The sequence below is a fragment of the Rhinoderma darwinii genome (genome assembly GCF_050947455.1).
Source record: "Rhinoderma darwinii isolate aRhiDar2 chromosome 5 unlocalized genomic scaffold, aRhiDar2.hap1 SUPER_5_unloc_2, whole genome shotgun sequence".
In the NCBI taxonomy this organism is placed as follows: Eukaryota; Metazoa; Chordata; class Amphibia; order Anura; family Rhinodermatidae; genus Rhinoderma; species Rhinoderma darwinii.
Window position 1 is genome coordinate 303,192 of NW_027461776.1, and position 15,338 is coordinate 318,529.

At 45.4% G+C, this 15,338-nt stretch overlaps 1 protein-coding gene across 1 annotated transcript in view; it reads right to left on the reverse strand.

Annotated features, from left to right (window-relative positions):
• The window catches only part of OBSCN (obscurin, cytoskeletal calmodulin and titin-interacting RhoGEF), a 297,141-nt gene that overhangs the window by 114,312 nt on the left and 167,491 nt on the right, over positions 1 to 15,338 (reverse strand). Inside the window, exons 49-54 of the mRNA XM_075847538.1 lie at positions 14,852 to 15,118; positions 10,797 to 11,057; positions 2,820 to 3,092; positions 1,816 to 2,082; positions 1,035 to 1,301; positions 3 to 79 (exon numbers count right to left, since the gene is read on the reverse strand). Of these exons, the coding sequence (XP_075703653.1) occupies positions 3 to 79; positions 1,035 to 1,301; positions 1,816 to 2,082; positions 2,820 to 3,092; positions 10,797 to 11,057; positions 14,852 to 15,118 (1,412 nt within the window). The remainder of the gene's footprint in view (positions 1 to 2; positions 80 to 1,034; positions 1,302 to 1,815; positions 2,083 to 2,819; positions 3,093 to 10,796; positions 11,058 to 14,851; positions 15,119 to 15,338) is intronic.

The following is a 15,338-nucleotide window of genomic DNA, read 5'->3' on the forward strand; positions in this document are numbered from 1 at the left end:
ACCTTACACTTGAAAATTGCATCTTCTCCCTCCTCCACAGACACGTTCTGCAGCTGGTCCACAATGAAAGCTTCCGGCTCTATAATACAAGATGAATAATCATCACCCTACTGTGAACATGACATGAGTCAGGACATGCTGGGGTAACACTCTGCTAGGTCTGTCCACCAAAGGCCCTCACAGGGACCGCCACCAGCAAGGACCGCCACAGACTGCCACTGCCACCAGCAAGGACTGCCACCGCCACTGCCACAGACTGCCACCAGCAAGGACTGCCACTGCCACAGACTGCCAGCAGCAAGGACTGCCACCGCCACTGCCACAGACTGCCACTGCCAACAGCAAGGACTGCCACCGCCACTGCCACAGACTGCCACCAGCAAGAACTGCCACCGCCACTGCCACAGACTGCCACCAGCAAGGACTGCCACCGCCACTGCCACAGACTGCCACCAGCAAAGACTGCCACCGTCACTGTCTACCACCACCACAACAGACTGCCACCACTACTGACTACCACGTCCACAGACTGCCATGGCCACAGATTGCCACCGCCACTGCCACCAGCAAGGACTGCCACCAGCAAGGACTGCCACAGCCTGCCACACCTCTGCCTGCCACGACAGACTGCCACCACCACTGCCTGCCACCGCCACGGACTGCCATAGCATGGACTGCCATTGCCACCACCTCTGCCTGTCACCGACAGACTGCCACCAGCTAAGACTGCCACCACCATTGCTTGCTACCGACTGCCACTGCCTGCCTGCCACAGAATGCCACCGACACAGACTGCCACCGCTACTGCCTGCCACCGACAAACTGCCACTACCATTGACTTGCACACCTCATACTACCATACTACCACCACCTTTCCCTGCTACTGCCTGCCACAGACTGCCATCGACAAAGACTGCCACAGACACACTGCCAACATTGACTGCCAGTTCCGAATATTGGAACTATTATTTATACTTTACTCGGAACAAAGAATCAACTTTTGTAGATTTTTCTAGTAATATTTTAAGTTTTACCTTTTACGTGGACATTTGCCACAGAGGTTTGGTGTCCGGTGTCACAGCTGTACTCTGCGGTGTCAGACGGCTGCAGCTTGTGTATGCAGAGTTCCACCACATGGCCTGACTGCCTCATCTCATACTTGGCCCCTGATTTCAGGGCCACTCCGGCTTTCTTCCACTGCACAGGGACATCGGGCTTGGATATCTCTGCCCTCAGCGTCACAGATCCGTTCTCCTCTCCTCGCTCGTTCTGCAGGTGGCGGGTGATCTGCACGGGCAGCGCTAAGACATGACATTTCATCAAGTTAGAAGAAAGGTTTCAACTTTCTGGTTACTTTGTTTCCCACCTTCACATGTCTGATGGAATTTGGTCAAAGGAAGAGACACAGAAAATGTTCTATATTTGCAATTTATTGACATCTGAAAATCTTCTCCTGCATGAATTGAGTCCCTATCTGCCTTCTATAGTCAGCGACTAATGAGTCACCACAGCACCGAGGACCGGGATGAAAGAAGACCCTCCCCCAGCAAGATGTGGAGTGATATGGACTGTGACTAGGATGGGGGCGCTCTGTAATTAGGACAATCAGAAGCCGCCCCTGAAGCAGAATTCCCCAGTTTCATCAGTCATCATAGATAATATAAGCTCTGTGTGCACTGATGTAGCAGAGGTGACTGTACAACCTGGAGGAGTCGTTTCCTAAGGTCGCCCAGTCTGACATTGTCCAAAAAGCCCCAAGATAAAGAGCATTCTCATAGCGGCCAGGACTGTGGGATATTGGGGTTCCCGGCTCACCTGTTACCAGCAGGGTAGATGTGACCTCCTGATCGCCGGTGTCACATGTGTAGTGTCCAGAGTCCTCCGGCAGAGCCCGCTGTATGATCAGCTCCACAGTTTTGTCTATCTGCTTGACATCTATCTTGTCACTGGTCGTGATCTGCACGGTTCCCCTCCTCCACTTTACCGCAGCGTTGGGCTTTGAGATCTGCGCTCGTATAACGACTGTACAACCCTCCTCACAGCTCTGGTCTTCAGGCGCCTGTTCGAAAACCACAGGGACGGCTGCAAGAAAGTAACAGGAGGGCGTCACTGTGAGAAACGCAAAGATTTACAGGATGACACGTCACTGTGCGAAACGCAAAGATTTACAGGATGACACGTCACTGTGCGAAACGCAAAGATTTACAGGATGACACGTCACTGTGTGAAACGCAAAGATTTACAGGATGACACGTCACTGTGCGAAACGCAAAGATTTACAGGATGTCACGTCACTGTGCGAAACGCAAAGATTTACAGGATGACACGTCACTGTGCGAAACGCAAAGATTTACAGGATGACACGTCACTGTGCGAAACGCAAAGATTTACAGGATGACACGTCACTGTGCGAAACACAAAGATTTACAGGATGTCACGTCACTGTGCGAAACGCAAAGATTTACAGGATGCCACGTCACTGTGCGGGATGAGTCCACATACAATACCATCACAATCCCCTATGTTGTACTGCAGAGGGTTTGGTTACTACGTCACTCCCAATATATAAAATGTCCCAAGATGCAAAAAATTCACCTATGTCCAGAAAATCCCAAATTACAGACCATCATGTCCAAAAATAAGAAGATCCAGGCCAGAATCATGTGGCAAAAAAACCAAGTGTTTAATAAAAAAAAGCCCTAAAAAAACCACTCAACGTTTCGCCTCACGCAGGAGTCTTCATCAAGTCCTCATCCCCTCTACTAATATTCCTGCACAGCAGAGAGGTGACAGCGCTGCACCCATCAGACCCATCTTACCCTTCACCGTGAGCTCAGCGGCAGACACGTAGGGGCCCACTCTGAAGGTGACGCTCCCCGAATCATCTTCTGTCACACTGCTGAGCTTCAACACGTGGCTTATCCCTTCCTCCACTGAGATCTCATTCATCTCATTGTTTTCCAGAGCGATCCCCTGCAGTTTCCACTCCACGTCCTTTGCGTTCTCATGGGAGACATTGCACCTGAACATGGCGTCTTCACCAGCTACCACCGACAGGTCCCTCAGACCATGGACGATGGTGACGTCGAGCTCTGCACCACGAGAAAGACATAGGAGGTTATAGTCATCCCAGCTATCCATCTATTACTGCTGACAACCAGCCTGTATATCATGTGTGAGAGGTTGTCACAGCTCCGCCCCCTGTTACTGACATCACTGATATATAATATAATTACATTGTGATCAGACATGAGATCCACACATCTTATATACAGTCACAGCTATTCATCTATTACTACTGACAACCAGCCTGTATATCATGTGTGAGAGGTTGTCACAGCCCCGCCCCCTGTTACTGACATCACTGATATATAATATAATTACATTGTGATCAGACATGAGATCCACACATCTTATATACAGTCACAGCTATTCATCTATTACTACTGACAACCAGCCTGTATATCATGTGTGAGAGGTTGTCACAGCCCCGCCCCCTGTTACTGACATCACTGATATATAATATAATTACACTGTGATCAGACATGAGATCCACACATCTTATATACAGTAACAGCTATTCATCTATTACTACTGACAACCAGCCTGTATATCATGTGTGAGAGGTTGTCACAGCTCCGCCCCCTGTTACTGACATCACTGATATATAATATAATTACACTGTGATCAGACATGAGATCCACACATCTTATATACAGTCACAGCTATTCATCTATTACTACTGACAACCAGCCTGTATATCATGTGTGAGAGGTTGTCACAGCTCCGCCCCCTGTTACTGACATCACTGATATATAATATAATTACACTGTGATCAGACATGAGATCCACACATCTTATATACAGTCACAGCTATTCCTCTATTACTACAGACAACCAGCCTGTATATCATGTGTGAGAGGTTGTCACAGCCCCGCCCCCTGTTACTGACATCACTGATATATAATATAATTACATTGTGATCAGACATGAGATCCACACATCTTATATACAGTCACAGCTATTCATCTATTACTACTGACAACCAGCCTGTATATCATGTGTGAGAGGTTGTCACAGCTCCGCCCCCTGTTACTGACATCACTGATATATAATATAATTACATGTGATCAGACATGAGATCCACACATCTTATATACAATCACAGCTATTCATCTATTACTACTGACAGCCAGCCTGTATATCATGTGTGAGAGGTTGTCACAGCTCCGCCCCCTGTTACTGACATCACTGATATATAATATAATTACACTGTGATCAGACAGGAGATCCACACATCTTATATACAGTGACAGCTATTCATCTATTACTACTGACAACCAGCCTGTATATCATGTGTGAGAGGTTGTCACAGCCCCGCCTCCTGTTACTGACATCACTGATATATAATATAATTACACTGTGATCAGACATGAGATCCACACATCTTATATACAATCACAGCTATTCATCTATTACTACTGACAGCCAGCCTGTATATCATGTGTGAGAGGTTGTCACAGCTCCGCCCCCTGTTACTGACATCACTGATATATAATATAATTACACTGTGATCAGACAGGAGATCCACACATCTTATATACAGTGACAGCTATTCATCTATTACTACTGACAACCAGCCTGTATATCATGTGTGAGAGGTTGTCACAGCTCCGCCCCCTGTTACTGACATCACTGATATATAATATAATGACATGTGATCAGACATGAGATCCACACATCTTATATACAGTAACAGCTATTCATCTATTACTACTGACAACCAGCCTGTATATCATGTGTGAGAGGTTGTCACAGCCCCGCCCCCTGTTACTGACATCACTGATATATAATATAATTACATTGTGATCAGACATGAGATCCACACATCTTATATACAGTAACAGCTATTCCTCTATTACTACTGACAACCAGCCTGTATATCATGTGTGAGAGGTTGTCACAGCCCCGCCCCCTGTTACTGACATCACTGATATATAATATAATTACATGTGATCAGACATGAGATCCACACATCTTATATACAGTCACAGCTATTCCTCTATTACTACTGACAACCAGCCTGTATATCATGTGTGAGCGGTTGTCACAGCCCCGCCCCCTGTTACTGACATCACTGATATATAATATAATTACACTGTGATCAGACATGAGATCCACACATCTTATATACAGTAACAGCTATTCATCTATCACTACTGACAACCAGCCTGTATATCATGTGTGAGAGGTTGTCACAGCTCCGACCCCTGTTACTGACATCACTGATATATAATATAATGACATGTGATCAGACATGAGATCCACACATCTTATATACAGTCACAGCTATTCATCTATTACTACTGACAACCAGCCTGTATATCATGTGTGAGAGGTTGTCACAGCCCCGCCCCCTGTTACTGACATCACTGATATATAATATAATTACATTGTGATCAGACATGAGATCCACACATCTTATATACAGTCACAGCTATTCATCTATTACTACTGACAACCAGCCTGTATATCATGTGTGAGAGGTTGTCACAGCCCCGCCCCCTGTTACTGACATCACTGATATATAATATAATTACATTGTGATCAGACATGAGATCCACACATCTTATATACAGTGACAGCTATTCATCTATTACTACTGACAACCAGCCTGTATATCATGTGTGAGAGGTTGTCACAGCTCCGCCCCCTGTTACTGACATCACTGATATATAATATAATTACATGTGATCAGACATGAGATCCACACATCTTATATACAGTCACAGCTATTCCTCTATTACTACTGACAACCAGCCTGTATATCATGTGTGAGAGGTTGTCACAGCTCCGCCCCCTGTTACTGACATCACTGATATATAATATAATTACATGTGATCAGACATGAGATCCACACATCTTATATACAGTAACAGCTATTCATCTATTACTACTGACAACCAGCCTGTATATCATGTGTGAGAGGTTGTCACAGCTCCGACCCCTGTTACTGACATCACTGATATATAATATAATTACATGTGATCAGACATGAGATCCACACATCTTATATACAGTCACAGCTATTCATCTATTACTACTGACAACCTGCCTGTATATCATGTGTGAGAGGTTGTCACAGCCCCGCCCCCTGTTACTGACATCACTGATATATAATATAATTACACTGTGATCAGACATGAGATCCACACATCTTATATACAGTCACAGCTATTCATCTATTACTACTGACAACCTGCCTGTATAGCATGTGTGAGAGGTTGTCACAGCCCCGCCCCCTGTTACAGACATCACTGATATATAATATAATTACATTGTGATCAGACATGAGATCCACACATCTTATATACAGTCACAGCTATTCATCTATTACTACTGACAACCTGCCTGTATATCATGTGTGAGAGGTTGTCACAGCCCCGCCCCCTGTTACTGACATCACTGATATATAATATAATTACACTGTGATCAGACATGAGATCCACACATCTTATATACAGTAACAGCTATTCATCTATTACTACTGACAACCAGCCTGTATATCATGTGTGAGAGGTTGTCACAGCCCCGCCCCCTGTTACTGACATCACTGATATATAATATAATTACACTGTGATCAGACATGAGATCCACACATCTTATATACAGTAACAGCTATTCATCTATTACTACTGACAACCAGCCTGTATATCATGTGTGAGAGGTTGTCACAGCCCCGCCCCCTGTTACTGACATCACTGATATATAATATAATTACACTGTGATCAGACATGAGATCCACACATCTTATATACAGTAACAGCTATTCATCTATTACTACTGACAACCAGCCTGTATATCATGTGTGAGAGGTTGTCACAGCCCCGCCCCCTGTTACTGACATCACTGATATATAATATAATTACATTGTGATCAGACATGAGATCCACACATCTTATATACAGTAACAGCTATTCATCTATTACTACTGACAACCAGCCTGTATATCATGTGTGAGAGGTTGTCACAGCCCCGCCTCCTGTTACTGACATAACTGATATATAATATAATTACACTGTGATCAGACATGAGATCCACACATCTTATATACAGTAACAGCTATTCATCTATTACTACTGACAACCAGCCTGTATATCATGTGTGAGAGGTTGTCACAGCCCCGCCCCCTGTTACTGACATCACTGATATATAATATAATTACACTGTGATCAGACATGAGATCCACACATCTTATATACAGTAACAGCTATTCATCTATTACTACTGACAACCAGCCTGTATATCATGTGTGAGAGGTTGTCACAGCCCCGCCCCCTGTTACTGACATCACTGATATATAATATAATTACATTGTGATCAGACATGAGATCCACACATCTTATATACAGTAACAGCTATTCCTCTATTACTACTGACAACCGGCCTGTATATCATGTGTGAGAGGTTGTCACAGCCCCGCCCCCTGTTACTGACATCACTGATATATAATATAATTACACTGTGATCAGACATGAGATCCACACATCTTATATACAGTAACAGCTATTCATCTATTACTACTGACAACCAGCCTGTATATCATGTGTGAGAGGTTGTCACAGCCCCGCCCCCTGTTACTGACATCACTGATATATAATATAATTACACTGTGATCAGACATGAGATCCACACATCTTATATACAGTAACAGCTATTCATCTATTACTACTGACAACCAGCCTGTATATCATGTGTGAGAGGTTGTCACAGCCCCGCCCCCTGTTACTGACATCACTGATATATAATATAATTACATTGTGATCAGACATGAGATCCACACATCTTATATACAGTAACAGCTATTCATCTATTACTACTGACAACCAGCCTGTATATCATGTGTGAGAGGTTGTCACAGCCCCGCCTCCTGTTACTGACATAACTGATATATAATATAATTACACTGTGATCAGACATGAGATCCACACATCTTATATACAGTAACAGCTATTCATCTATTACTACTGACAACCAGCCTGTATATCATGTGTGAGAGGTTGTCACAGCCCCGCCCCCTGTTACTGACATCACTGATATATAATATAATTACACTGTGATCAGACATGAGATCCACACATCTTATATACAGTAACAGCTATTCATCTATTACTACTGACAACCAGCCTGTATATCATGTGTGAGAGGTTGTCACAGCCCCGCCCCCTGTTACTGACATCACTGATATATAATATAATTACATTGTGATCAGACATGAGATCCACACATCTTATATACAGTAACAGCTATTCCTCTATTACTACTGACAACCGGCCTGTATATCATGTGTGAGAGGTTGTCACAGCCCCGCCCCCTGTTACTGACATCACTGATATATAATATAATTACACTGTGATCAGACATGAGATCCACACATCTTATATACAGTCACAGCTATTCATCTATTACTACTGACAACCAGCCTGTATATCATGTGCGAGAGGTTTTCACAGCCCCGCCCCCTGTTACTGACATCACTGATATATAATATAATTACATTGTGATCAGACATGAGATCCACACACCTTATATACAGTAACAGCTATTCATCTATTACTACTGACAACCAGCCTGTATATCATGTGTGAGAGGTTGTCACAGCCACGCCCCCTGTTAGTGACATCACTGATATATAATATAATTACACTGTGATCAGACATGAGATCCACACATCTTATATACAGTAACAGCTATTCATCTATTACTACTGACAACCAGCCTGTATATCATGTGTGAGAGGTTGTCACAGCCCCGCCCCCTGTTACTGACATCACTGATATATAATATAATTACATTGTGATCAGACATGAGATCCACACATCTTATATACAGTAACAGCTATTCATCTATTACTACTGACAACCAGCCTGTATATCATGTGTGAGAGGTTGTCACAGCCCCGCCCCCTGTTACTGACATCACTGATATATAATATAATTACATGTGATCAGACATGAGATCCACACATCTTATACTACAGTAACAGCTATTCATCTATTACTACTGACAACCAGCCTGTATATCATGTGTGAGAGGTTGTCACAGCCCCGCCCCCTGTTACTGACATCACTGATATATAATATAATTACATTGTGATCAGACATGAGATCCACACATCTTATACTACAGTAACAGCTATTCATCTATTACTACTGACAACCAGCCTGTATATCATGTGTGAGAGGTTGTCACAGCCCCGCCCCCTGTTACTGACATCACTGATATATAATATAATTACACTGTGATCAGACATGAGATCCACACATCTTATATACAGTAACAGCTATTCATCTATTACTACTGACAACCAGCCTGTATATCATGTGTGAGAGGTTGTCACAGCCCCGCCTCCTGTTACTGACATCACTGATATATAATATAAGTACACTGTGATCAGACATGAGATCCACACATCTTATATACAGTAACAGCTATTCATCTATTACTACTGACAACCAGCCTGTATATCATGTGTGAGAGGTTGTCACAGCCCCGCCCCCTGTTACTGACATCACTGATATATAATATAATTACACTGTGATCAGACATGAGATCCACACATCTTATATACAGTAACAGCTATTCATCTATTACTACTGACAACCAGCCTGTATATCATGTTTGAGAGGTTGTCACAGCCCCGCCCCCTGTTACTGACATCACTGATATATAATATAATTACATGTGATCAGACATGAGATCCACACATCTTATATACAGTAACAGCTATTCATCTATTACTACTGACAACCAGCCTGTATATCATGTGTGAGAGGTTGTCACAGCCCCGCCTCCTGTTACTGACATCACTGATATATAATATAAGTACACTGTGATCAGACATGAGATCCACACATCTTATATACAGTAACAGCTATTCATCTATTACTACTGACAACCAGCCTGTATATCATGTGTGAGAGGTTGTCACAGCCCCGCCCCCTGTTACTGACATCACTGATATATAATATAATTACACTGTGATCAGACATGAGATCCACACATCTTATATACAGTAACAGCTATTCATCTATTACTACTGACAACCAGCCTGTATATCATGTGTGAGAGGTTGTCACAGCCCCGCCCCTGTTACTGACATCACTGATATATAATATAATTACATGTGATCAGACATGAGATCCACACATCTTATATACAGTAACAGCTATTCATCTATTACTACTGACAACCAGCCTGTATATCATGTGTGAGAGGTTGTCACAGCCCCGCCCCCTGTTACTGACATCACTGATATATAATATAATTACACTGTGATCAGACATGAGATCCACACATCTTATATACAGTAACAGCTATTCATCTATTACTGCTGACAACCAGCCTGTATATCATGTGTGAGAGGTTGTCACAGCCCCGCCCCCTGGTACTGACATCACTGATATATAATATAATTACACTGTGATTAGTTCAGGTTGTCACAGGTCAGCATATCAATATATAATGATTAAGGACGTTTTCTGGGATGGTTATCCCTAGGATAGACCATCAGTGTGTAATCGGTGGTGTTTGACCCCCAGCGCTCACCACATTCAGTCCTTGTCCTTACATGCATTTGTGCCTTGTACTGTAAGTGAATGGGACTGAGTTAAAGCACCAGTCACAGTAGGCACTGCACCCCGTTCTGTCTGCTAACCGGTGGGGTTGGAGCTAATTTATTTCAATACCTCAGCTCTTTCCTATTGAGGGACCGTACTGCACCTGTATGACTTTACCTTTGACAGTGAGGCTTGCTGAGGTTCTTTTGCTTCGGGCAGCACACGTGTATTCTCCAGCGTCCTCCAGCTCCAGGCTGTGAATAATTAACTCCCGCACTGCACCATCTTGTCGCATCTCAAACTTGTGGTTGGGCTGCAGCTTTTCGCCTCCTTTCCACCACTCTACTGAGGCCATTGTGGCCGAGACCTCGCAGTGGAGACGAGCGCTGCCGCCCTCTTCTGCCTCCGCATTCTGCAAGTTCTTCACAAACTCCAACACTGCAAAACACGAAAATAACATCGAGTCCATGAGACCGCAAATAAGAGGAATCGCCGGGCCCTGGTCACTCCTGGACGTTCCGGTTTAGGCTGTATTCAGTAACGGCAGCGAGTACCCAACATATTGTTCATATAATAAACAATTAAAACTTTTCTCTTTTTTATTTCCTCACCATTTTCAAGATATCTGTTTCTGTCAGTTAATTGGAACATTCAAACTGAAAACTAAACCTAGTCTATTTCTGCTTACACAGCTGAGGACTTGTTACAATGTATCAGTGTAGGCAGGGCAGAGATGAGGTGTAGATGGGGTGCTCTGGACACCCATGCAATGGGTCCTGAGATATGTCAGTGTCAGGACATAGTGTACGGCGGAGCACACACCACCCTGATAATAGACGAATTGAGGACCCAATGCAGAAGCGCTCGGAGTAGAAAGTAGTCCGGCGAGCATGGAATGATAAGAAAAAAGGAGGCTTTTTTCTTTTTGCTCTAAGGTCTGAATTCAGGGGTCTGATGACGTCAAGACCCAATGCTGCGGCGACCAAAACATTAGAGGACTGGGGTCTTAAAAACCAAGTGTACGCCTGTCCTTGACTGTAAGAGCGAGTGTACGCCTGTCCTTGACTGTAAGAGCGAGTGTACGCCTGTCCCTGACTATAAGAGCGATTGTGTACACCTGTCCCTGACTGTAATAGCGAATGTACGCCTGTCTCTGACTGTAAGAGCGAGTGTACGCCTGTCCCTGTCTGTAAGAGTGAGTGTACGCCTGTCCCTGACTATAAGAGCGAGTGTACGCCTGTCCCTGACGGTAAGAGTGAGTGTACGCCTGTCCCTGACTGTAAGAGCGAGTGTACGCCTGTCCCTGACTGTAAGAGCGAGTGTACGCCTGTCCCTGACTATAAGAGCGATTGTACGCCTGTCCCTGACTGTAAGAGCGAGTGTACGCCTGTCCCTGACTGTAAGAACCAGTGTACACCTGTCCCTGACTGTAAGAGCGAGTGTACGCCTGTCCCTGACTGTAAGAACGAGTGTACGCCTGTCCCTGACTGTAAGAGCGAGTGTACGCCTGTCCCTGACTATAAGAGCGATTGTGTACACCTGTCCCTCGCTGTAATAGCGAATGTACGCCTGTCTCTGACTGTAAGAGCGAGTGTACGCCTGTCCCTGACAGTAAGAGCGAGTGTACGCCTGTCCCTGACGGTAAGAGTGAGTGTACGCCTGTCCCTGACTGTAAGAGCGAGTGTACGCCTGTCCCTGACTGTAAGAGCGAGTGTACGCCTGTCCCTGACTATAAGAGCGATTGTACGCCTGTCCCTGACTGTAAGAGCGAGTGTACGCCTGTCCCTGACTGTAAGAACCAGTGTACACCTGTCCCTGACTGTAAGAGCGAGTGTACGCCTGTCCCTGACTGTAAGAACGAGTGTACGCCTGTCCCTGACTGTAAGAGCGAGTGTACGCCTGTCCCTGACTATAAGAGCGATTGTGTACACCTGTCCCTCGCTGTAATAGCGAATGTACGCCTGTCTCTGACTGTAAGAGCGAGTGTACGCCTGTCCCTGTCTGTAAGAGTGAGTGTACGCCTGTCCCTGACTATAAGAGCGATTGTACGCCTGTCCCTGACTGTAAGAGCGAGTGTACGCCTGTCCCTGACTGTAAGAACGAGTGTACACCTGTCCCTGACTGTAAGAGCGAGTGTACGCCTGTCCCTGACTGTAAGAACGAGTGTACGCCTGTCCCTGACTGTAAGTGCGAGTGTACGCCTGTCCCTGACTGTAAGAGCGAGTGTACGCTTGTCCCTGACTGTAAGAGCGAGTGTACGCCTGTCCCTGACTGTTGAGCGAGTGTACGCCTGTCCCTGACTGTAAGAGCGATTGTACGCCTGTCCCTGACTGTAAGAGCGAGTGTACGCCTGTCCCTGACTGTAAGAGCGAGTGTACGCCTGTCCCTGACTGTAAGAGCGAGTGTACGCCTGTCCCTGACGGTAAGAACGAGTGTACACCTGTCCCTGACTGTAAGAGCGAGTGTACGCCTGTCCCTGACTGTAAGAGCGAGTGTACGCCTGTCCCTGACGGTAAGAACGAGTGTACACCTGTCCCTGACTGTAAGAGCGAGTGTACGCCTGTCCCTGACGGTAAGAACGAGTGTACACCTGTCCCTGACTGTAAGGGGGGATTCACACGAGCGTGTATTCGGTCCGTGCGGGCCGCGTGGTTTTCACGCGGCACGCATGGACAATACAAGTCTATGGGGCAGTACAGACAGTCCGTGCTTTTTGCGCAGCGTTTGTCTGCTGCGCAAAAAGCGCGACAGGTTCAAAAACTCTGCGTATTTCGCGCATCACGCACCCATTGAAGTCAATGGGTGCGTGAAAATCACGCGCACCACACGGAAGCACTTCCGTGGGACGAGCGTGATTCGCGCAACAGCAGTGAAAAGGATGAATGAAAACCGAAAAGCACCACGTGCTTTTCTGTTTCCGAACATCCAAACGGAGTGTCTTTGCGATGAGCGAAGCGGGACAAGCGTACCGAACTTCACCGGGTTCGGCCAAACTCGTTTTGGCCGATCCCGGCAAAAAAATTATCGGTACGCGACGTCAGGAGATAGTCACTGTCCATGGTGCTGAAAGAGTTAAACTGTTTCAGCACCATGGACAGTGACTTGCGATCCCAAAATACATTAACCTGTAAAAAAACAACGAGGTTCTAACTTACCGATTACTCCTGTCTCCTTCCTGCAGTCCGACCTCCCGGGATGACACTTCAGTTCAAGTGACAGCTCCAGCCAATCACAGGCCAAGCACAGGCTGCAGCCAATCACAGGCTGCAGCGGTCACTTGGACTGCTGCGTCATCCAGGGAGGTGGGGCCCGATGTCAAGAGAGGCGCGTCACCAAGGACGCGTCACCAAGGACGCGTCACCAAGGCAACGGCCGGGAAGTTCTCGGTAAGTAGGAACTTTATCTTTTTTTTTTACAGGTTTTTCGCTGTTGTGTTCGGCATTCACTGTCGAGGGTGCTGAAAGATTTAGCTCTTTCAGCACCTTGGACAGTGACGGGCGTTGACAAGCCTCATCTCTATGATGCCGGCTGCGCGAAAATCACGCAGCCGCGCATCAGACACGCATGACACACGCAGCTGTCAAATGGTTTTTGCGCTCGCAAAACGCTGCGTTGTTTGCGCGCGCAAAAACGCAACGTTCGTGTGAATCTCCCCTAAGAGCGAGTGTACGCCTGTCCCCGACTGTAAGAGCGAGTGTACGCCTGTCCCTGACTGTAAGAGCGAGTGTACGCCTGTCCCTGACTGTAAGAGCGAGAGTACGCCTGTCCCTGACTGTAAGAGTGAGTGTACGCCTGTCCCTGACTGTAAGAACGAGTGTACGCCTGTCCCTGACTGTAAAAATAGGTGAAGATTTAGGGATGTTCTTTTGACAATTATATTTCTTATGTTTTTTGCTTCTTTTAATGTGTTTACATCTTTGATCAATTCACCAGTAAAGTCGTTTTGAATTGATTTGGCAGCGGAGAGATATTTGTGCTGCTGCTGTGTTTAGCTCACAGAGGATTGAATACACTGATACATTATAACAAACCCCCTGCTGTGAGAGCAAGACTAGGTCAGGACAAAACTTAAACTATGAAATAGAAATCAATTTTTTCCAAACGGTCTGTCATAACCGCTCATAGCAACCAATCATAGGTCAGCTCCATCATAAACCCTCCGCACTACAAATATACAGAGCGGAAGCGGAGGAGGATGGGGGATGATTCAGGGGTTCAGCGTTCACACTCACCATTCACTTTGACGGAGGACGAGGTCTGCTGGTCTCCAGTATCACACGTGTAATCTGCTGCGTCCTCCGCTTCAGCATCAAAGATGACCAATTCAGCAACTGCTCCATCTTGTCTCATATCATACTTGGCACAAGAAAAGATCTCCACCGTCCCCTTCCTCCACTCCACCGGGACATTGGGTTTAGAGGTCTCACAGCGAAGGGTCACAGTCACCCCATCTTCTACCACAGTGTTCTTCAGAGGCTTCACGAACACTATGGGGAGGGCTGCAACAGGAAACGGATATATATTAATGTAATTATATACCCAGGTTATACCAGCGTGCTCCATATCACTATATACAGGAAGATGTATAACTTATACCAGCTGTACATATAATTATATACAGAAGATACCCAGGTTATACCAGCATGCTCCATATCACTATATACAGGAAGATGTATAACTTATACCAGCTGTACATATAATTATATACAGAAGATACCC